The sequence below is a fragment of the Lepisma saccharinum genome, chromosome 13 (genome assembly GCF_977018435.1).
Source record: "Lepisma saccharinum chromosome 13, izLepSacc3.1, whole genome shotgun sequence".
NCBI lineage: Eukaryota > Metazoa > Arthropoda > Insecta > Zygentoma > Lepismatidae > Lepisma > Lepisma saccharinum.
The window spans coordinates 2,035,560-2,060,251 of record NC_139241.1 but is presented as its reverse complement, the minus strand read 5'-3'; the positions used below and the strand labels follow the sequence as shown (position 1 = coordinate 2,060,251).

At 42.0% G+C, this 24,692-nt stretch overlaps 1 protein-coding gene across 3 annotated transcripts in view; it reads left to right on the top strand.

Annotated features, from left to right (window-relative positions):
• Mob2 (MOB kinase activator 2) overlaps positions 1-24,692 on the top strand; it is a 435,540-nt gene that overhangs the window by 273,247 nt on the left and 137,601 nt on the right. Inside the window, exon 1 of one of the 3 annotated variants that reach the window (XM_083133775.1) lies at positions 20,109-20,553. The exons of the other annotated variants lie outside the window; for them this stretch is intronic. Coding sequence (XP_082989901.1) covers positions 20,411-20,553 — 143 coding nt within the window. The 5' untranslated portion in view covers positions 20,109-20,410. Of the gene's footprint in view, positions 1-20,108; positions 20,554-24,692 lie in introns of those variants that run through there. 3 annotated transcript variants of the gene reach the window in all.

Below are 24,692 nucleotides of genomic sequence, written 5' to 3'. Positions count from 1 at the left end.
TGTGGTGCTGGCGATATCGTTGTCGCAGAACTCTCTCGCTTTGCAGTACGTTTGGCAACATGTGGCGTATCCGACGCTCATTTGTTTCGTCCCGGTAACAGCGTTCGGTGCCTTGTGACTCGAAAATGCCCGATGTCAGTCGAAGAAAATTTAACAGCCGCCATCTGGAAATGCGACCAGTATAGCATGGAAGCGCTCGAGGTTCGGAGGGTTTGTGCTCAAGGCTACCTCTCGGGGAGCATACAAGTCTTGTCAGCAAGACGAACGTGCGTGTACACGTAATGGGATTACGAGAACGTTAGACGTAAGTCTTGCTCATTTTATAACTTTGCCCCATTTATGTTCAAGGGCCTACGTTACGTGAAAACTCTTTCGCCGACCTTCAAGATGACATTCCTCCCAACGCAACCATGTGGCAGTGTAATGATGGCGATCATGACAGCGAATAGTGATCGTGCGTAAATGATATGATCATATCCACGTGCTTTCTCCAGCGTTTGTAATGACGTAATTCATAATTGCAGATAATGGCGCTTTGGTATTTGTGTTATGTTAAGTAATCCAACGTCGTGGACCGTGGTTTCTCTCGCTGTGTCAAGTTTATGCATAATTCTTAAAACGCCCAGGGAGGGTTCACGGGGCTCGAACTCACCCCTGACTTCCTACAACAAGGCCGACCTCCGGGGCGGAGTGGCTAGCACACCACTCGATGTCGTCAGGGGGTTCGAATTCTGCTCTGGGAGAATTAACTGACAATTTTTCACACCGAAAGTACCCATGAGGGGGATTGGTGCATGTACATTACAAAATTCAGTATGTTGGTATCGCACATAATGTGTGTGTATTGTATATATTATACAGGGTGTCGCAAAACTCTTTCAACAACGCTTGGGTGCTGGTAGATATCATAAAAACAAGTAACTTTTCCCTATAAAGTTTACCTTGAAAGCGCTTAGTTTCTGAGCTATAAGCGCTTAAAATCTATCCTGTACGTATGCAACCCAACATAGCAAACACTTGCTCTGACATAACTACCAGGGGCGCGTGGCAGGGTTGCCACTAGCTTTCCTCGTTAAGAGAGACTACTTGAAAACAACAACTTGGGAGTCTTTGCCTGAGCAAACTCCAAAACATTAATGATACTTGCGATGTTGTAAGAAGCATTGACAGTATTTATAAACTGACCAAGACAAATAATGGGCAGACTGAAATTCAAGATTAGTCATTCTAAAATATCTCCATAATTGATTGATTGATTTGGTTTATTTTAATTCGCTATTCTGCCACCTTTAGCTAATCGCGAAGATGAGGAAGATATGATGAAATGACAAATGACACCAATGTCTAGGCCAGGATTTAAGCCCGAGACACCTGGCGCCATACCGAGCTGTGCTAACCACATCACCACGGAGTGTTTTGTGTATCATGCAAAATCAACAATTGCAAGGGACACGTGAGATAGGGGAAATCCACGAACGAGCAAATGTAAATAATGCGCAAATGTGCAATACGAGTGCCCTTTACAGTTCAGCGCTTGACATAAGTATGCATTTGTTGGCTTTGGTTCTTAATAAGCACTAGTTTTAATGTGTGGATATATTCATGTCTAAACGACGTTTTTCATTAAATTGAAAGTCGGCCCCTGTGGCGGATTGGTTAGAACATCGCGCTACCATGCCAGGGGTCTTGGATTCGAATCCCGGCTTGCGTATGAATGTTTGTGAGTGTCCATTCATCAATTTCATCATATTATCACTCATCCCCATCTTCGCAACTTAGCCAAAAGTGGCACAAAAAGTAAAGTAAAATAAAGCAAATCAATCAATCAACGAATCAATCCTAAATCAATTATTTCCTTATGATTGATTGATTGGGTGTTGTAAGTCCACTTTATGCACAGTAAGGCTAATTGGGACTGAACCTACAGTTTAAAGTGGGATCCGAATCACTATGTGCCTCCAGCGGGTATCGAACCCGGGACCCCTTGATTACAAGGGGACGACGCTACCACAGCGTCATCGGGGAGGCCTAATGAGACGAACACGATTAGCAATAACGCTTGCACAGATAGGAATAATTTTCAAATAAATTCTAATAACATTACAGTCTGGGTGTTCGAAACGAGGCAGCATACACATCATGTTTACATTTATTCGTTCGTGGATTTCCCCTATCTCACGTGTCCCTTGCAGTTGTTGCTATTGCATGATACACAAAACACTCCGTGGTGATGTTGTTAGCAAAGATCGCTAAGGCGCCAGGTGTCTCGGGTTTAAATCCTGGCCTAGACATTGGTGTCATTTGTCATTTCATCATATCATCCTCATCTTCGCGATTAGCCAAAGGTGGCAGAAAAGCAAATTAAAATAAACCAAATCAATCGATCAATTATGGAGATATTTTAGAATGAGTAAATAATCTTGAATTTCAGTCTGCTCATTATTTGTCTTGGTCAGTTTATAAATACTGTCAATGCTTCTTACAACATCGCAAGTATCATTAATGTTTTGGAGTTTGCTCAGGCAAAGACTCCCAAGTTGTTGTTTTCGAGTCGTCTCTCTTAACGAGGATCGCTAGTGGCAACCCTGCCACGCGCCCCTGGTAGTTATGTCAGAGCAAGTGTTTGCTATGTTGGGTTGCATACGTACAGGATAGATTTTAAGCGCTTATAGCGCAGAAACTAAGCGCTTTCAAGGTAAACTTTATAGGGAAAAGTTACTTGTTTTTATGATATCTACCAGCACCCAAGCGTTGTTCAAAGAGTTTTGCGACACCCTGTATATGGTATGTGTGTGTGTATGTATGTATGTATGTATATATATATATATATATATATATATATATATATATATATATATATATATATATATATATACACACACACACACACACACGCGCATCAATCGGGAATCGGGCACTATGTTTTTTTTTATAATAGTATAACAATTGTATATAATACAATGTAAAATCAACAAACAAATTATACTTTTTCTTATTAAATAGTGGACTAGTGTTGTAGAAGTACAATATTATACAGTGTACACAATTTTAATTTATTTTTAAAAAAATATTTAATTTCTGAAATTCTTTAACTGAATATAATGAAAAACTCAATATGCTTACCAAGGCAGAAATTTATTTTATTATAGAAAATATAAACTGAACGTAACGTTTCAACCTTCTAGCAAGGTCTTCATCAGACTATGTACCAAGTACAAATGTAACAAAGTACAAGAACAGGACGATATATATACACAAAAATACTCCCCTCCAGACTATTAGAATTATAATAAAATACATTTCTGCCTTGGTCATCATATTGAGTTTTTCATATCATGGAAACAAGGCTTAATGGTGTTATAACTGAATATAATGTATATAATCCAATAGGAATTTTGTCACTTTGCTTTTAAAGACCGTTGTTTTGGTATCGTATTGTATAACTGGATGCCTGACTTTTCTTTTTGGTATGGAGTTAGCCGAACTTTGAGGTGTTCTTTGAGTCCTTCATCAAATTCATCATATCACTCATCCTCATTTTCGAGATTAGCCAAAAGTAGCAAAGAGACAAGGCAAAGCAGACCAAATGAATGTAATAATTCGTCCCGCATCGTGGCTTTACTCTCTAAGGCAAGGCGTCATGATTTGGGCTCGGGCCGCTGGTTCGAGTCTGCCGGGGGAAGCGGAACAACGTTTCTCTGGAGATTTCGGCCAGTGCGTGGGACGATCGTGAGGAAATTTGGGAGCTACGAATGAGTAGCGTAACCCGGTCATGGAAACATACAAACAACGACAGGGGGTTCGTCGTGCTGACGTCACCCCATAACTGGCTGGAAGATCTCTGCTAAGGCATGTGAGAGTGAGACCGGCAGTCGGTAGGTAGGCCGTGGCACTCGTGGGTTGTTGCGTCACGGGTTATTTTTTTATATTTATTCCTACTTCAAATGCAGGAAAATATAGGACAGAGTTCTAAAAGAAAGCTTTGATTCATTGATTTGGGATATTTAACTTTGTTCTTTTGCCAGTTTTGGCTAATCGCTAGGATGAGTGATGATATGAAATTGATGAAGGTACACTCACAAAGAACACCCATACCCGGTGGCGTCGTAGCGCACAATACTAACCACTCCTCCACGGAGGTCGGCATAAGCGTGGTTGACTACTAATGCACACCAGAGTGCTTCAGGGAGAGGATTTCACTCGAGCGCGAAATATTGGAACAGACGACGCTATATAGCGTACAGAATCGAGAGCTTCTTCGCCGAAGAGGCAAAACGAGCGGCATACACTCGGAAGCCAAGTAGTACACGTTTAATAGTCATTTGTGGTAGTGGGCTCTCAAATATGGATCTTGAGGTGAAAGACGCAATGAAATTGAAACTTAAGTGAACATAGTCATTATCTCCATTTTAAAATGTAGTTTAGTCTTATGTTACCAATGAAGGATATTTTACATATAGGTGTCTAGGATTCTTGTCACATTAAAATGATATTCCATTGTATACGCTCGAGGGTGGGAGACTCGACCGAGCGAAAGTAGTAACATGCAGTACTCTAATGCACGCAGCTATCTAGCCTGCAGGGCTAGGATTTTATGCAAATGCATCTTCTTTTTTTTTTGGTAAGGCAGAAACATTGCATAAGTAGATAGGAACGTGTTTTACACGTAAGTGGGATGCCTTTGGTAGGGCATTTTTTTACTCTTTTTGGAGTAAAGGTCATTTTTTAAACTTTTTAAACCGTTTTTTCAGTCTTTTAAAAGTCATATTATGCATTTTTCTACACTTTGGTGAAAGAAGGGACATTTTACAAGCAAATGTAACCCTTTGAAGGGGAGAGGTTCCCGACTCTCGTCTCATTGCCTTCAGCGCAGTTCTGAACGACTGTGTTTGAAGAAACAAAGAAATTCTATGCAGTATTGTTGATACAAAATGTTGCGCAACAATTCAGCTCAAACAACAATGTGATTTCCCCTTCTATCAGTAAATACATTGTCTCCAGACGGATTATTGTTAAAAAACAAGGGGTACAAAGTTTTGTGCTCTGTATCGGACATTTTGTCAGGGAAGCAATTTGCACTCTATGGAATTGAAAGTGACTTAACGGCAAGTAATATTGTTCATTTCAAGTACGCTCCTCTTGTGTCTGTGGATGTCGAGAGAATTTTTTCCATGTACATGTAGAAGGCTCTCTTGTCCGACAACCGACAATCATTCACTGTTGAAAATTTTCATGTGTTTTTCGTTGTGTACTGCAACTCAGTACTTAAAGTGTAAAAGATCACAAAAAGTGAACTTTCTTACTTGTACTACCATACGCAATGAACATGTGATAGATACTGTAACGTTAATTTGTAATTTGAATTTCTCTTGGTAGTTTATAAATTTGTTTTACAAATCTTTCAGAATTTTTAGGTCATTTTTCTAAGCTTTTAGGGCATTGTCTTGCATGTATTAGGTCATAAATGCATTTTTTAAAGGTCATTTTTGGCAAGTATAAGGTTATCAAAATCCTAGCCGTACATGCTTGTCTTCCATTCTTCGGTTTACGTCTTAGTTACACAAACGCTTTACGAGCTGCTGCTTTATAGTTTCCCCGTTCTGCATAATAAGAGAGAATAAGACCACTTTGAGCAACAGTGGAAGAAAAATATCGGCGACAGCACTTCCGTGGAACTTGTTGCAGCCTTCACAACAGTTGTTGCCAACTCAGCGAAAAGTCGCTAAAGCTCCGGATAATTTACTGTGTTTAGCAACAAACTGTTATACCGGATCTGGCATAAGTTATTATGTGATTCTTACAAGTAGCCACCAGCTTTATTTTGTACATAGCTACAGGGTGTCCCACGAACGGCGCAACTGGGAATTAAGAGTGGCGTTACTTTGTAACCGAAACCTGTACATACATAAGTCATACACTAAATGTTAGCCCTGTCCAAGTAGATATTTTTAAACATAGAAACAACAAACGGGGTGCAGTGTTGTTCATGCAGTGTTGCCAAATGTAAGTGAAAGTGTAAATTTATTTTTCCACAAAGCATGGAAAATTGCATGTCAAACATTCGTACGGAAATTTGGACGTCAATTTCCACCTTGGGTAGGTGGACTATTTCGCCATCTATAGTTCAGAGAAGAAAACCGATCGTTTTCGCGTATAGCCAATCCTGAAATGTCTCGTAAAGGCGTACCGGTCCAAATGGGTGTTTTAAAAAAATTATGAGGTACAGTGGCAACACTCTTGATGTTTGAAGGCAACAATAGGTGTGTTTAGTGATGGTCTATGACATGGAAATACTGGAAACAGGAAAAAAAGAAAATGAAAATTATGGTGACAAAAGTGTTAAAGTAGGTAAGTAACACTTTTGTCACCATAATTGAAGCTTGAAATCATAGTCCCACATCCCGCACGCGACGGGGCAAAAGACCACTGGAATGGCATTGAACTCCTCAGCGATTGCTCCACGCAGGTGATCCAAGTTCTCTTATTCGGTGTTGGTAAACTTTGTCGTTCAAGAAAGTCCGCAGAAAATAAATCGGAGGTGCGTCAGTCAGGTCAGGTGACCGGGGAGGCCATTCGATCCTATGACTACTTATGGTACACCGTGTATATTGCCATGTACCGTTCAGACATGTGCAACTACATTGGGTCCACTGGACATATGTATGTACACTCCTGTTCACATAAAGTGGCACATTTTAGAGGGTTGCACATTTGCAGTATATACCACTATGCCAATAGGAGTGCACATGATCCTTGAGTCTTTTCATATGAATGTAATTCTCATTCTCGTACACTAGAATGGAAAATTCCGAGACAACTCTTACAACTATTTCTAAGCCTACTTCTGTGACTGAGTGGTGAGAACAGCGCGCTACGACGCTGGAGGTACCGGCATGAGAATACTTTGTGAGTGTCCCTTCATGAATTTCATCATATCACTCATGTTCATCTTCGCGAACAGCGTATATTGTGAGACAAGCGAAGCAGCAACCATGCCAACTGGGTAGAACACTAGTGAAATGCACATAGATTAAAACAGGCGTTTGTCTAAAGAAATTATACACTGATATGAAGCAATTGCATTTTTTCAATTGTCTAAGTTCATAGAGTTTAAAGTGTAAGTCCTCTTTATGCACAGATTGACTAATTGGAACCGGACACACAGTTTAAAGTGAAATCCGAACACCTAAGTGCCTCTTCCGGGTATCGAACCCAGGACCCCTTGATTACCAGGGAACGACTTTCCCACTACGTTGATGGAATATTGTAATGCGAGGTTACGGACTATAACTTCCACGAAAATGGAAGTGTGTGGTCACCATTTTAAAATTTTGTTTTTGAACGTTCTAAGTTGGTATATCAGAAAACGTGTCGTAATTGAAATGTGTTTTTTTTAGAAACACACGTCATTGTTTGAATCAGCCAAGCAAGTAGAGTGCGCGACAAATCTCCTGCATATGGCCTTGAACGGCTGAACAACACCAGCGAATCACAGACGTGCGGCGTTGCCTAGTTCAGAACCTGTTCCACCTCGCCAGGTACACGATTTAGTGAGATATCGACATGGCACCGCTGCAGTGCGCTTCTAATGGCTATCGCTATATGGTAACATATCGGAGGAAATTTGCATCTCTGACAATTATTGACCTAAACCTGAAAACTTTCCCCGAAAATCTTTAATAATACTTTGATTCAACGTGAAATTCATAAAATGTCGCTTTAAAAATAACTTATTTGTAGTTTTCCGTTCATTTAGTGTCTTTTGGTTGATTTTACGGGAACATTTGGAGGCTTGTGTGTGTCATAGGTTGGCAACACTGCTTGGCCATTCGTCACTTGTATTCCATTCGCTTTAATAATAAAAAATAACTTATTTGTAGTGTTCCGTTCAATTAGGGCCTTTTGGTTGATTTTACGGAAACATTTGGAGGCTTGTGTGTGTGTCATAGGTTGGCAACACTGCTTGGCCATTCGTCACTTGTATTCCATTCGCTAGCACCAGCTGACAGCGCTGTTCCTACCTCGAGGATAGAAAGATGAAAAGCACCGGAGACAGCCTGAGAGGCAGAAGAATGCGAAAAAGCGTGAACGGAAAGTTGTTTTCATTTGTCTCCAGAACATCATCTCCTTTTTCTATTTATTCTGTTTGTTCATGCCTCCTGGCCTCTCTTTGGAGTGCGTTCTAACGTGGGTCCTGGAGGCTACTGGTAATGGCGATAATTTTCGGTCATCTTAGTTCTTTCCACACAAAGAAAATGTACTGTTAACAGCTGTTGCAAATCATTATTCATGATGCAAATTGGTTTCGACACATTTTCCTGGAGGAAAATAGCCAATCTTCGTGGCGGAGTGGTTATCACAGCGTGCTATGACGCCAGAGGTCCCGAGTTCGAATCCCGGCCTGTGTATATACGAGTGTTCCTTCATCAATTTCATCGTATCATCACTCATCCTCATCTTCGCGATTACCCAAAAGTGGCAGGAAAGCGACACTAAATGACAATGAAATCAATCAATAAATCCGGGGAAAATATACTTTATTGGTCTTTTATTGTCTCCTGTTGAGGTTTGAGTGTTAGTTTCAAAGACCACTTTATGCACAGATAAGCTGACCGGGGCATGTAGTTTTAAAAGTGGGATATTAACCATTACGTACCTCCACCGAGTATTGAACCCGGGACCTGTTAATTACAAGGCGATGACGTTACTACTAAGCAATCGGGGAGGCACGAAGTTGAAGTAAGATTACTTCGGTACAACATTTTATTTCGTTACTAACTCGTGCAACAGCCCTTTGAAGGCGAAGGCATGCCAGAGCGGCGCTTTTCCATTAGCGCAAGGAGTCCCATCGCTGCTGTTTTCTGGCTTTCGAGCCCGAGCCCGTTACTTCTTCTATTCAAGTAGCTCCCCAGCTGCCACCACGGTGATGGATGAACATGTAATTCCTAAGGAGCTTTCAGACTAGAGTTCTGGAGAGAGACGATTTCGGTCGAGCGCCGAGTAGTTCGCACGGACGACGCTAGATAGCGTACGGAGTCGAGAGCTTCTTCGCTCGAGTGAGTAACGTTCGAACAGGCAAAACGAGAGGTATTGCCCAGTAGAACACGTATAACCCTCAGATATGGACCGTGAAGCAGTGAAATTGAAACTTAAGCATGTTAAAATGAGGTTTAGTCTATCTTACCAATACACAGTGATACATGATAAATTGATAGGCTTTATTTTACTTCGCTTTTGTGTCATTTTAGGCTAATTGCGAAGATGGAGATGAGTGACGATATTGATGAATGGACACTCACAAACATCCATGCCCAGGCCTGGATTCGAACCCGGGACTCCTGGCGTCGTAGCGCGATGTGCTAACCACTCCGTCACAGTGATACATGAAAATGAACTAGATGATTGTTGGCTGAAATTACCAAGGCTGATATTTTACATAATAATGTGTCTACGATTATTGTAACATAAAATGACGCTCGAGGACGGGGGACTCGAACGAGTACGAGCGAGCGAAAATCGTCCTTCACAGTACTCTATTTTAGACCAAAGCGACACCGGACAAGGATCACATGTCGCTTGGAAACGAACTCTTACTAAAAAAGAATGCAACCTTGCGAACCGAAGCGACACAACAAGCTGCACGTGCTTAGTTTGATCCAATTTATTAAAAATATTTTAAACTTCATGTTCCTTGATTTTTTCTATTGGTTTGCAACACTGCTTAAGATATTTGTCCGTGTATTTCCAAAGGTAGGCAACACTGTTGAGGCTATCTTTTCGTCTTGTTCGAAACAGCCGAGCCGAGGAAACTGGTGCAGTCAACCATGTGACTCAAGGCATGAACGACGGAGTTAAAAAGAAAATAACAGTGATTTGAGCGTTTGTGCTACGCTCTGCCAGCAAAACATCCGCGTGTTAAAAATAAACCTCCGAATAAACAGGAATGTTGAATTTGGAAGTGCTTACCGATTAAATCAAGCTCGATGGCACGTTTCCCGCTTTTTATGAACAGCGCCGAATGGAATTTGGCGAAATCTGAACTTTCCTCCCAGAGATAAGCCCTCTCAGTATCTCTCTTCCTGTGGCTTCAATATCCCAGAAACCAGACCACAAAGAAACCACGGACTGATTAAGCACAGAACACACACTGTTATAGTCGACGCGCTAGCTACGTTAACGAGCGGCTGGCTTTGAAGTCGACGGAGCGCGCCCACCAGCTCCAACAATCTAGTCACATCTAGTACACGTGGAGTCTGAACCGTGCGTTGAATATGATTGTTGCAGCTGGTGGGCGCGCTCCGTCTACTTCAAAGCCAGATGCTCGATAACGTAGCTAGCGCGTCGACTATAAATGCTGGGAAACTAACTTTATAAGTACATTTTTATCCATTTAGTATTAATATATGGGAAATCGTTTATCATATGTAAATCTGTGGCCAATATTTATGTTCGCCTACCTCTGTTACAGTGCCTTGAATAATGTAAGCCCCGCGACAGGTTAAGTTTGCAGCAACTTCTTGCATATATAGACCCAAACGTGCACACAGAATATAGTTCCACTGCAATACTATAGGGTTTTCTCACTGTCTGCGATATGAAGAGCTCGGTTGTTGAGGCAAGACTGGCACGGGAGATGCAGAGTGTCGTTCTCACGCGGATTAATACATAAGACCTGCTGCAAACTTAACCTGTCGCGGGGCTTAGTGTGGAAAACGGACGGTTTTGTCCTCTCTGGCAGGTTCCACTCAGAATGGATGCCGCTAGAGGCGCTGGTGTTGATCCCGGTGCGTGGTATTCGTCTGCTTATAATGGAAGTAAATGTAGTTTTCGCTGCAACGTCCGATTGTTTTACATGAAGCATTTCTATGAATATGATAATTGATATGATATTTAGTACAGTGGTCGCGAAGATTTTAACGAACATTCTAGACAGTCGACCACGTCCTGTTATCGTCATACTTTCGTTAATAATACGGGAGAAAAAATACGCGTGGAATGTTCTTGGCAACTAAATTTTTGTGCATGAATTAGGTTCATTATTATTATCATCATCATTTCTTTTAAAGATATACACACTGAAGCATTTGTATTTTTGATATTTACTGTCTCTTTTCTTCCGCTTTAAGCTAATCGCGGCGATGATGATAATGATGATTGCATGAAACGACAAGGGGAACTCCACAAAACTTTCTTAGTGCCATCGACATGAGTGTAAGGAAACTTTCAAACCAATGGGACAAGCTACACGGGTTGTTCACACTGTCACACTAGTGACACACACTTCCAGACTGTAAAATATGAGGGTCCAAACAGCAAACGACACGTTCATATGGCGTATTCGCGTGCTACTTGTTACTTCGGTCGGAAAGCTCCTTAAAGGAAGGGTGCTCAGACCGAAGCGACGCGCTACTTGGGGAGTTCCCAACTAAGTGACAAGCGACATGGTGCCTTCAGTCTATTGGCAAGCGTTCGCTGCTAATTGTGCGAACAACAGATAGGCGACACGACAAACCGTACATTACAACAACAGATCTAGGCGACACGATAAGCCACACGTATCGCTTTGTCGCTTGTGCGTCGCTCAAACTGGGCCATTTCCTCAATAGCTTGCAACATGTTGCCGTGGTTTTTTGTTCGCGCATGCGCGATGCAATGAGTGTCTTGCTTTAGTGAGATTGCGCACCAAAGCGACAAGGGGCACGCGACACTTATCGCTTGAGGATTTCACCAACCGAACGCTGACCTGTGCTTCCCGTCATGCCGCTACGATGCGAAATGTTGCTCTTGATTGGCTCGTTTCCAAGCAACATGTGTCGCTTCGGTATGAAAGTTGCCTTGGACCGAATTACCCGTGTCGCTTTGGTGTGAAATCCTCTTATCGTTTGTCGCGTCTCGCTTTGGTGTAAAATCTCCTTGAGGAAACGGTGCAGTCAGAGCTTGTGTCCCTACGGTTCGAAAGGCTGCATTGATTACGGACTTCTCGCTTCCAAGCGACACTTGTGGTTTGTCGCCTCGGTATGAAATATCTCTCAGGATACTATTTATATTCTAATAACATAGAAAAATAAAACTCTAATACACAATCCAACACCTGACGTCCGGAATCACTTTGCGATGTTTCTTCTTGTGTTACGCATGCTATTTATTTATTAATTTTATTTTACTTTTCTTTTCAAATTAATGCCGTTTCGTGACTGCAAATCACTCCACAAACATAACTGTTTCCATCAATTCACTTACCGCCTTTCTAGACAAACAAATCTACACAATATATTCCAAAAACTAACTAAGCCACATTACTTTCATAAGAAAATTAGCACCGACATTGATCGCACTGCCATCTATGTTTGTCATCCGTCTGGGGAACTAGTTCTTGGGTCGTTTTCCACACTACGTTATTCAAGGCGCTGTACCTCTGTGGTGGAGTGGTTACATCAGCGTGCTACAGCGCCAGTGGTCCCACTTTCGAATCCCGGCCTGGACATTCTTTGTGAGTGTCCATTCATCAAGTTCATCTCCGCGATTAGCCAAAAGTGGCAGACATGCGAAGTAAAATAAACCAACTCAATCAATCAATCATTATTGATTTATTTTACTTCGCCTTTTGTGACACTTTTGGCTAATTTGCGAAGATTGAGATGAGTGATGATATATTGAAATTGATGACTGGACACTGACAAATCTATGCCCAGGCCGAGAATCGAGCCAGGGACGTCTGGCGTTAGTAGCGCGATGTGCATTTGCGGGAGAAAACTGCTTGTTGCTGCTTTCTGTGCCGCGTTTGGCAGAGTCAAGGTCACCGCTCAGGAGATGATGCCCAACGGAAGTGGAGTGACGTAGCGACAGGCGACTCCACTATTAGGGTTAGGGGAGTGCACCCTGAGTGAGGAACATATGTGGGCTCTCTGTAACCGGTGCAGCGATACAAGTCTTATAGGGTTACCAGACGTCATCTTTTATCTGGACTAATCCTCTTTTTCGGGTCCTAAAAATGGTCCGGGCAGATTTTTAGGAAAATTTGGAAATGTCCTCTTTTCTGGGATAAAGACAACTGCTTTACTTCAAGATTAGTAACAAGATGTTATTTGATAATAATTGTTAATATTATTTCCGTCTTCAATTTCAAAGTAAAGAAATACGACACGCTCAGTTGCAAGCGCAAAGCGAAGAAATTTTACTTCCAACAAAGAAAGTTTGTTGGAGTTTTGACGTCTGTTCTGTTGTCGCCGCCCGCGTGAGATTTTGATTTCAAAGCATTTGTATATCAACCGCGGGTTGTTGTGAGCAACAAGTTTGTAACAATAGGTAAGAATATGCGATACGCAGCCGCTTTCCTTGATTTGAGTTTCTCTGGGTGATTAACGCAAATCAAGTCCCAGGCACTAGACCACAGCGGAAGGCTTTCTGCTACCCCTAAAATTTGCAATTGGACCAGTCCTTCCCTTCACTCCCGCTCCCCGTCACTCCTCGTTTGGAGATCTTATCCTGAGCTGACTGCTGTAGCTACATTCTTTTTTTATTTCTATTATATCTAGGCTTGAGCCGATACCACTTGGGGCCGATACTCTTACCGATTTCCAACGATACCAATACTGATGCTTGAAAATTTTCCACCCCATAAACATAAACATTACTTTACTAGTTTGTTTTTGCTTTGAACTATTAAAAATTTCCATCATAATATTAAAACGACACCTTTTATGTTATCACAAAATAGAGGTTTTTCACATACGAGGGTCACTATTTATATTTTGAGCCTAACAATGAAAAAAGCAGGAATTTGGCATTGAAAACTGCTTTATTGTTTTTCGAAGTATTCTCCTTTATGGTCAATACACTTTTGCATTCGTTCGAACCATTTGTCAAAGCAGTTTTTCCAATCTTCTTGAGACACCTCCATAATATGGTTTTTGAACGCACCAACGGCATCTTCCGCCGACGAAAATCGTTGTCCACGCAATTTATTCTTGACATTCGGGAACAAGAAGAAGTCATTGGGTGCCAAATCAGGACTGTACGGCGGATGACCCATCAATTCGATTTTTTGACTGTCCATAAAGTCGGTTGTTAGACGAGATGTGTGACAGCTGGCATCGTCTTGATGAAGAATGATCCGACGGTGTTTGTTTGTTTTCCGTATTTGACCGAAGACCTCTGGCAAACAAATTGTTGTGTACCATTCAGAGTTGACCGTTCTACGTTCCTCTAAAGGCACGGTTGCCACATGACCAGTTTTCCCGAAAAAACAGGCGACCATTTGTTTGGATGTGCTTCGAGCGCGAACAACTTTTGTTGGATTGGGTTCATCTTGAAACACCCATATGGTCAATAATGCCAGACGATTCCGTGCAAACGTCAAATCGCGCCTAACTTCAATCAGTGTTGCCAAGGCTCAAAATATAAATAGTGACCCTCGTAACATTGGTACAAAAATCAATGCAAACTTTTGCATAACTTCCAGGATAGTATTGCAGACCCCGCTATCGATCAAAATACCGGAAAAGTGTCGGACGGAATGGGTAAATAAAATACAACCGATACTTTCGATGCCGATGCATCGGTTCAGCCCTAATTATGTCTAATTAATGTATATGGGGCGTATAATACGAGGGCTGGAGCATAAGTCGTGGCAAATATTTTTTTTCGCGAGAATGTAGAACGGGCATAAATATTCGAAAATATACAAATGGAAGAGGACAGACACTGTATGGAATTCAACAATGTATGAACAAGGCAGGTCATATGTTCCAAGGGTTGATAGAGAAGTGCCAAAAAAAAACATTAAAAAGAGTTTCGTTCTACGTGCGTGTATTAGTCACAAGGCTACATTCTCAGTACAAAAACAAAAGAGGCGCATACAAAGCGCCCTATGAAGCCTCAAAGTAGTCACCGAGAGCGTCCACAACAGCAGCCCGGACCCGTAACAATGGTTACGCGTCATTTTTCTTGTGCAGTGACGTGGTAGCGGTAAAGTGAATGTACCGCTTGAATGTGAAGCCACGTTAATGATGGAACGATACTGTTGCAACATGCAGATATTAAACACCGGAACAAGAACAATTTCTAGGCAGGAATGTTTACCACAGCGTGTGGAACAGAAGATACGCTAGCCACTAGCGCCCTCAAACGGCTAGACGGCAACTTTAAGTTACGATGCCTTTACACCACAGATTAAATGTATATGGACCGTGGCTCAAGAAACTCGTAGAATGATTTACTGAATTTCATCAAATTACATTGTAGGGCGTATTATTTGTATTGCATTATAACATATTCAAACAACAAAATCTTACTGCTTGTTTTAAACACCGGGCAATAGTTTTTATTTCACGTAATGTATAATAAGTAGCTACCCGCAGTATATTCATAGATTGTACATGGGTTTATTGCTTATAAATGAGAAAGCATCTTACATCAGGAAATGCGCATTTGTGTCCCCGATTTCGCGTGTTCGATTTCTGACATTATCCCCTGTCTGCATATTGCAACACTAGCACATAGATTTGGACTTTAGTTTCAATGGTTAAATTCACCTCTTACCGTCGTCACGGGGCAAACTAGGTAAACAAGCTATCCCCCCCCCCCCCCCCCCTTGCACAACATACTGCCAACGATGTGGTAGGTGTCGAATACCATCTACCTCTTCAGGTGCGTAAATACTGTATATACAAAAAATGAGAATTGTTGGGGTAAACCAGGTCAAATTTTACGATACATCATTGACAACACCGAAAGCAGGATTTCGCTATTATCCATCTCCAAGTGCGTGGATGTGCTTAGAGGACGTCCTTGGAAGAAAAAAGAAACGCGCTTCATGTAAGCCATCAGCAGACTATAACAATGGTTGGTTTGTGTGTATCGTCTGCGTACAACCTGCGCCCTTGAACCGCAAGCCGGAGTATTTGCTTTTCTGGTCTCCAAGAATGCTTCATTGTGGTGATGGCAGATGGCTCGAGTGCCAAGTGTGTGTGTACACAGAAAGATGATCTGGTGGAACCAGATGTGCTTCTGCAAGTGCGAGTCCCTCTCTATTGTGTATCACATTTTCACGTCTTCTCTAATTGCTTCGACTAATTCGGAAGAATTTTTGTTGGTGGGAGAGTAAACTCTACGTGAGTGTTTGTAATGAGCTGTTACAGTTGCCATTTTTATGGTCGATATTTCACATGATGTACAGCAATGTGTAGAATACCTGATCATTAATGTACACACAATATTAAAGCACAATATTCCTTCAAAAGAGAATGGTTTCACGATAAATTTAAACTTACACATGAATATTATATTACTAATCGCAATTAAGGAAAGATGTTAAAAAGGAATATTGTAATGCAAAGAAGCAATATTATTCCTCTTTAGTAAACAATGCTAATGTTGATAAGAATATTTTCTGGTTTCAATTTAATAGAAAGAAAAGAGAATAATGGATATGATATTGCTGACGCTTCTAATGTGATTTTTCATGTATCTTTCTCAAGAAGTCGCGTGAACACAAATGATATTCATGTTCATTCATGCAACAACTATAGATATAACTGTTATTTTGGAAAAGGGTGTGTGTGATAAAATTAACAAACTAAAAGGCACAGTATATCTTCTTCCTCTTTCAAGTCTGTTTAACCAAAGCCCGTTCTGCGACTATAAAAATTGATCATTCCATCATCCATATGGTCTTACTAAAATTCATTTTCCTTTTGGCTGTAATTTAATAATTTTCGTTGCAATCGGCTGTGTGGCATCCTCAGAACATGTTTATTCCACTTTAACTGATATTTTTGAATTTCTTCCACCGTTGCTTCGACCTTCCGTTTATTTCTGATTTCTTCACTTCTAATTTTGTGTGGTAATGTAACTCCCCTTCAAGACCGCAAGTTTTATCATGGTAACGAAGAGTCCAACATTCGCTACCACATAGAACGGCTAGTTTTCAAATTATGTTATGATATCTAATTTGAATTTGTTTTCACGTTTGTTTTGCAAAATTTCTTTTCAAAATTCCATTTGTCTATTATATTTTACTAAATTTTGCTCAACATCTTTTTGGTGTTCGAACTGTGAAATATAAATTTATAATTATAATTGAAGACGCGTGCCGTGCAGTAGTTCGCTCGCCAGATTTGTAATAAAATCGCAGGTGTGTCGTAAGTTCGATACTCGCCATTGGCAAAGATAAATTTGATCATTTGAAGACATTCTGCCACTTTTGGCTAATTGCAAAGATGAGGATGAGTGATGATATGATGAAATTGATGAAGGGCTACTCACAAAGAACATTCACGCCAAGGTCGGGATTCGAACCTGGAACCTCTTGAGTAGTAGCGAAATGTGTTAGGTGGTAGACCAGAAATAGCTGAACCTCTGCTAGCAATAGATTCAGTTCAATGTACGAACCACTCCGCCTCGGAGGTCAGCTTGGGGACTAGAGCAGAGGTGCTCTTGGAAATGTAGTTTAGAATAAGTACAGTTAAAAGGACTAGACAAGGTTTTTTTTGTTGTTTTTGTTTAAGTCCGCTTTATGCACAGAAAGGCTAATCGGGACTGGGCCTACAGTTTGAAACAGTATGTACCTGCAAACCTGGATCTCTTGATTACAAGACGATAACGTTACCACTACGTCATCTGGGAGGCTCCACACTAATGTCCACCAATAATTGGTGCTAGAATGAAAGCGTATTTGATATCTAGGTTTTTATCATGGCAAATTTTATAGCGTTAAGTAAATTTTAGCTGAAGAGTTTTCTCTAGTGCCTGGTTTCATGTTTAGAGTTTAATTTGATGCTTTTGAAGCCTAAACTTACAAGGTGAAGTTCAAAGCGAGCGCGACTTTTGAAACTGCCTGTATTTTCTGGTTGACCTGGAGGAAGTTCCGCCGTGCAGTCGCATGTCGTTCGTACGTGTAGCCTGCAGCCACGTTAAAAGAAAGTGCCGCTCCGCCTGCGAAGATTCAGGCTGCTGTTCCCATGGCCTTCCTGTTCCCCCGCCGCTACAAGAAGTGGTTGCTTGTACGCGGTGTTCTACGATGGAGTGTTCTTTCGTTTCCCTAAGAACCCGCGTTTGATACCGGTTTATAGCGTGGTTGGTTTTGCGTTTGGCGGAAACTCCTTGCTCTGATAATTCTTATCGGGGTATTTTCTACTCTGAGCGATATGCCGTCCAGAACATAAAGTCTGGAACCAATGGGTGGACTGGGGTGCAAGGGGTCAGTGATTTATCCACACACTACGCTTAATTTAATTTATTTAATTACGACCCCCAGCAGAGGGGAAAACCTCCAATTGAACAAGGCTTGTTTATACACAAGAAACACAAATAGAACCTATACAATTAGTATACATAAACTGATAATACAAATGACCAATTAAATAATCACAAATAATCAGATTAACCAATCGGAATCTTTCGCTTGTCTTTCACCATACAAGAACAAAAACTGGTATATTGAATACATGTAAATATATAATTTTAGAATGTACTAGAAGATGAAATATTGAATGAAATAGCGGAGACTTGAGTTATTTTCTCTCCCGTGTTAAGCTACTTACGGCGCATGCTATTATTATACTTTCTGGAGTGGCACTTTCTGATTAGTATATTTGAAGGAAGAATTTCCGTTGTAGAATCTTGTATAAAACACTGTTGTTCATTCAATATCAGGAAGAAGGATATGTGTACTTCCGCTGTCGCAGATAAGAACTACAATCTTTCCTTTAAAAGAACATTGGTTTCAAGTACTTCCGCTTTATATAGAACTCACACGGTGGCCGTTGTTACATTATTTTTTATTGTGGAATAAGTATTTGGAATATGGTGTGAAATTTCGCAGGTTTTCGATTGACTTACGTTCGTTCGTTCGTTAATTAGGTCATTTGGTACGAGAAATCTCGTGATAATTAATCGTGATTGGTCCCTTGTATCAAGTCTTGGGTTTCAATTGTGAGCAAGACTAAAGCTTGATATTTATTTTTTAATCCATTACATTAATCGTTAATTGTAGAGCTGACAGTTTCCCTCCCACCTCTCATGCCAGGCCTGTAATCAGGAATATTTTGAACGTGGAGGGATGAAAAAAACAACAAAAAAAATGCTGTCCAAGTATTAGATGTGACCACCTATGCCATGGTAGTATTATTGCAGCTAGAGTTGGAATATATGGTTCAAATTAAGGGGGGAAATTCAACTCACCGATAGACCGACCCCTCCACCCCCGACCCGACAATCAACAACACAGTCGCTTACAAACACCGTACATCTCGGTGCTTATACGTATGTTTGCGTTCAATTCTTGGAAGTATTCGAATAGCACTGTATTCCGCAAATTAACAGTATTGTCAAATTTCCTTTAAGTTTTTATTCTAGCTCTGTTAATAACAATTCTGTGTTTAGAAAAGTGTATGCATGCATATATTCTAGTCGCATAGTTTCAGATAAGAAAAAGCTTTTACTGTCAAAATCAAGGAATATTGAGTGATTTTGGTTTAAGTCTACTTTATGCACAGAAAGGCTAATCGGGACTGGGCCTATAATTGATAAGATTGATTGATTTGCATTATTTTACTTCGCCTTTTGTGCCACTCTTGGCTAATTTGCGAAGATGGGGATGAGTGATGGTATGATGAAATTTATGAATTGACACTCGCAAACATCCATGACCAGGCCGGTATACGAACCCGGGACCCCTGGCGTCGTAGCGCGATGTGCTAACCACTCCGCCACGGAGGCCGGCTAATCGCGAATGGGAATGAGTGATGATATGACATTGATGCGACTTTCACAAAGGACATCCAAGCCCAGGTCTGGAATAGAAACTGGGACCTTTTGCTTGCTAACCAATCCGTCACAGCAGCATGCCATGGAGGAAGAAGCACAATAGAGAAATGTTATGGATAAACCTGGTTGATATTTAATGTATTGTGTGTGGTCCTTAAAGCGCAGAAGTGTTTTCAGTTATCTCCCAGTGTCAAAGCGTCGCGTTCCGGCTAGGCGCCGCGACCGGGATGTCCCCGTAGCGTGACTGCACCAGGTGGATGACGGCGCGCACACCTTGAGACCGCGCGGGCCAATCGGAAGGAAGGCTCCGTTAATTGCCGGCGCAGGGCCCCGTTCGCCTCAGTCTCCGCGTGCGCCGAGAGAGAAAGCACGTCTCGCGAGGTGGTCCCTGACCTTTGGGCAGGCGAAAGTCTTTGGCGGACGATGGCCGTGACGAGCGAGATTGGATCGAGTCCAGGAATAAGAGGAAATTCTGTTTCGGCGTATTTTCGGTCGCCGGTCATGTGACGCAGTTTCGTCGCGATCACCTGACTCGATCCGGTTCCCCTTGTGCGTCGTGTAGCGATGGTGACTCAGTCGTTCCAAGGATCGACGGTGGCTGCCATGTGAAGTGTGACGCTTTGTTGTGCATGTGCGAGTGAGTATGGAAGCGGGACTCTTGCGGAGTCTGCTTGGTTCCGCGATGCCCGATCTACCTGTTGCGCCGCGGGTGTCCCTGCTGGACGCCTGCCACAAGAAGATGAGGATGCTGGGTGGACCAGTCTCCTTCCTCGGGGGATTAGTCGCGTAAGTACACGATCCTCTCCTCTCTCTCTGGAGAGATACCTTTATTTACAACCCCCTACGGTCGTATATACAAGACTGTTCGAAATTAGCGCCAGCCTACGTGGCGTAGTGGTTAACGTAATCCTCTAGGAAGCCAAAGTTTCCAAGTTCGAACCTTGCGTTTGTCCCTTGGTCAATTCATGCTCAGCTGACGTCCGTGGTGGTGTGGTTAGTACAGGACTCTACGACGCCAAGGGTTGTAGCGTTCGAATCCCTGGCTGGGCATGTCCCTGCATCATTTTCATCACGTCATCATCCATCCGGGTTCGAGGGCCTCCCCAACAGCGCAGTGATAACGTCGTCGCTTTTTAATCAAAGGGCCCCGGGTTCGATACCCGGTGGAGAGACATAGTGGTTCGGATCTCACTTTAAACTGTAGGCCGAGTCCCCATTAGCCTTACTGTGCATAAAGTGAACTTAAAATACCAACTCAATCAATCAAACCTCCCCGTGTGATACCCGGCGAGTAACTTACCGCACGGAACCTGCTTTAAACTGTAGACCCAGTCCAGATTAGCCTGTCAGTGCATAGAATGGACTTACAAGCACAAACTCATTCACGCATTCTCATCGTCGCGATTAGCCAAACGTTGCAGAAAATCGACGTAAATATATATAATACATATCCGACACAGATACAAATTAATCCTGATCGCCGGTCTTATCCCAACAGGTAGAGAAGCGACGCAATGGCCGAATAGAAGGAAGTTAGCTGTCGCAAGACAGAACATGAAACTGATTTTCTGTTTCCCACTTTATTCCGATTGTTCAATTCCGACTCTCACGTTTTGGCTAATCGCGAAGGTGAGGATGAGTGACAGTACGAAATTGATGAGGGACACTCACTAATACCACCCGTGCCCAGGCCGGGATTCGAACTCGGGACACTCTGGCCCGCGCCGTGCTAACCACTCCGCCACGGTCAGCCTAATGTCAAGAGCTGAAATGTGATAATTGGAGGATTTCTATTTTCACTTTGTAAGTACCATCCATTTGTACTTCAGTCAAGTATTAGGGATCATGCACATACATGGCCCTGTGGTAAGTTTCAAATAGGATGTCCTTTGTAACAGAATGTTAAACACCAACGGTTTGTTCTCTCTGCCCGATGCGTGTTTATCTACAGCCCCTAGTAAGTGCGTGCTCCGTTTTCTTGACAACAAAGCTTTACACCGAATGACCGGTTCGTGTATCTAGACTGGCGTTATCTTTATGGCGTACGGGCAGGCAAGTTGGAAGCAGGTGCGTTCGCTGGATGTGGTTTCCAAGAAACCAAGTGGAGGCTATAATTTCAAAGTTATAAACATTTCTCCCTCGTGTTTAGCGTGAGCACCTACAGGAGGCGGTGTGGGGGTTCGCCGAATTTTCCCTAACATAGACAGTGGTCCCAGACATTTTCGTCAACGTTTAACCACGGTAGTGTTAAAACCATTTTAACACACGCGGGTCACGTTAATTTTTTTTCTCCACTCTAGGCCCCATTCCGTATGTGTGAATAGTTGTGGGCGGGATTAGTCAAATATAATTGAAAAGTTTTCGTAAATATTTCTAGCCAGGCTGGCCAGCATGGTTTGTTTTGTATTTGGGTTTTCGACATTTATTTTTCTTAAGTGTTCAGCGTTCCAGTTGGTGCATGTAAAAACAAAACACAGTCCCACAGGGGATTATACTGACGGTAGGCTCAGACGTCATAGCCTCGTTGTACCATGAGTGTTATTGAAGGATTCAATCGTATGTTGCTCGATCTTGTCTTCGGAGATGAAGATGTCATTATTTATAGTATTTTGTCGTCCATTTTGGAAACCCCCGCGCCCCTGCGCCAATGCCCATTTATGTAAGATAAAAAAACTTTTTTTTCATACAACCAATAAGTGAGTTAAGTGTACGCAGGAATATAAATGCGTCTGTTAAAACAAAAAAATGCATAAAGTCTGTAATTTGGAGAAATCGAGAAAGATTCATCAAAAAATGCATCACTTGATGAATTAAAGCTCGACACAAGGAAATGCTCACTTGCATCATTGATAAAACACTCAGGCTCTGACCAAGGCAAAATTTATTGTATAATAAATGCACTAAAGCTAAAGCCATGCAAATAGTTCAATCAAGGTCACGCTGCTCACCTACATTGTTGCCAATAAGCAACAATTTCAACTGACGAAATAACCACATCTACAGCGCGCGAAGTGTCAAGTGAGCAGCTTAGAAGAAGTGTGGCAACCCGGGAGGGCCAGGGGTGTGAAGGATGCAAAAGGGGAAACTCCGACCTAGACTGGACTGTTTTCGTGAAGAGAGCAATATAAAGGTAACGTTTCCATCCTCTAACAGGGTCTTGTTCAGACAAAGATTCACACTATATTCTACAGAGCATTCCCTGACATTCGCTACGAGACTCGGCGGCAAGTGGCCCGGCATCAGCGCTTGTCTTTCCCGGTGAACGGTGTCCGCGACTGTCGCTAGAGTCTGCTATTAAAATTACATTTTTCATATTGTGTACTAACCTTGACTACAGAAGGTGTTGAAAATGTCCCTCTGCTACAACGCATTCCTGGCATCTCCAAAGGAAATTGGCATTTGCACGTGCAAGTTCGTCTACTGTATTCCGATTTTTCGTACAATACTCTCTTTTAACTCACGGATGGTGTGCGGATTGTCTTTGTATACTTTATTTTTAGATTTCCCCATTTTTCTTTCCACTTTTATTCAGAATTGACCCTGTTACTCTAAACTTTTTTACGAGGTTTAATATAGTGGTTCTATGTGGAACGGGAACACCAGAAAATTTCGTTGCAAAACGTCGTCGCACTTCTCCACAATTCCTCTTTCCGAAGTAACACTCGACAAGATAAATCCTTTGTTGTAATGTAAACTTTTGTGGTGCCATATTAAGCCACAATCTTCAACACACGGGCACGACACAACACAACTTCCGAGGGAGGATTATACTGGCGTCACTCTGCAACGTCAACAGAAAGGGAAAGAGAGCGAAGGCAGGGAGAGCGAAAAAAAAAACAAAAAAACAGACTGTAGCGTGCGACTGTCGCGGACCCGTTCACCGGGAAAGACGAGCGCTGACGCCGGACCGCTTGCCGCAGAGTCTCGTGGCGAATGTCAGGGAATGTCTGAAGAAGACCCTGTTAGACGGTGGAAACGTGACGTTTATAGTGTGTTATTTTACAATAAATTCCGTCTTGGTCAGCATTTTGAGTGTTTTATTAAACATGAAATCAACGCTTAACAGTGTTACCATTGCGTCATTGACGTTACTTTTACGAACGAGACAGGAATGCATCAAAATTGCTTCTTGGCAAAGGCCGAAAAACACTCTTTAGTTCGTCAGTGGATATGTTATCTGCGTGTGGGAAATACTCTTTGTGTAAGAATACTGCGTCAGTATTGCGGTGAATAGAATAGAAGGATACAGGCAATGATCATAAGATTACATCCTGGTTGGGACTTCTGAACATATGATTACGTAAAAAGCCAAGGTTGGTAAAGGACCACGAACCAATACATTCTAATGGATTCTATTCGGTTCCGGAACAGTTTTTCTTGCACGGTTTAAATTCGGTCCAGGTTGCTTATTGTTTCCTTTCAATACCAAACTTATACCGTATTTGAATTGAATCGGAGAAAAGGTTCCGGGACGCGCTTTTTCTTTTTCCAGTCAACTTGTGACTGCGAGTTAATTTCTTGCTCTCTGATTGGCTGTTGGAAAGTTACGGTGCTCTGATTGTGAGAATATCTTATTTGCGCTGTACGTTAGGTTAGATTAGATTGGAAAGCAGCAAATTTGCGCTGAAAATAGGAAATAAGATATTCTCACAATCAGAGCACCGTAACTTTCCAACAGCCAATCAGAGAGCAAGAAATGAACCGCATTCACAAGTTGACTGGGGGAAAAAAATCACTGATTTTCTCTTCCGGACCGTAATTGAATTTATTTACAATTCCTGGTAAAAAGGTAAAGTGCTCCCCTGTGCATAGCACCACGCCATGAAGGCGTATAGGGGGTGTGGGGGTAACGCCCCACACTTTCTTGATCCGGACCTTTAGTAACGCTGGTTAAGACATTATTTTGTAACCATTTTGAACTAATT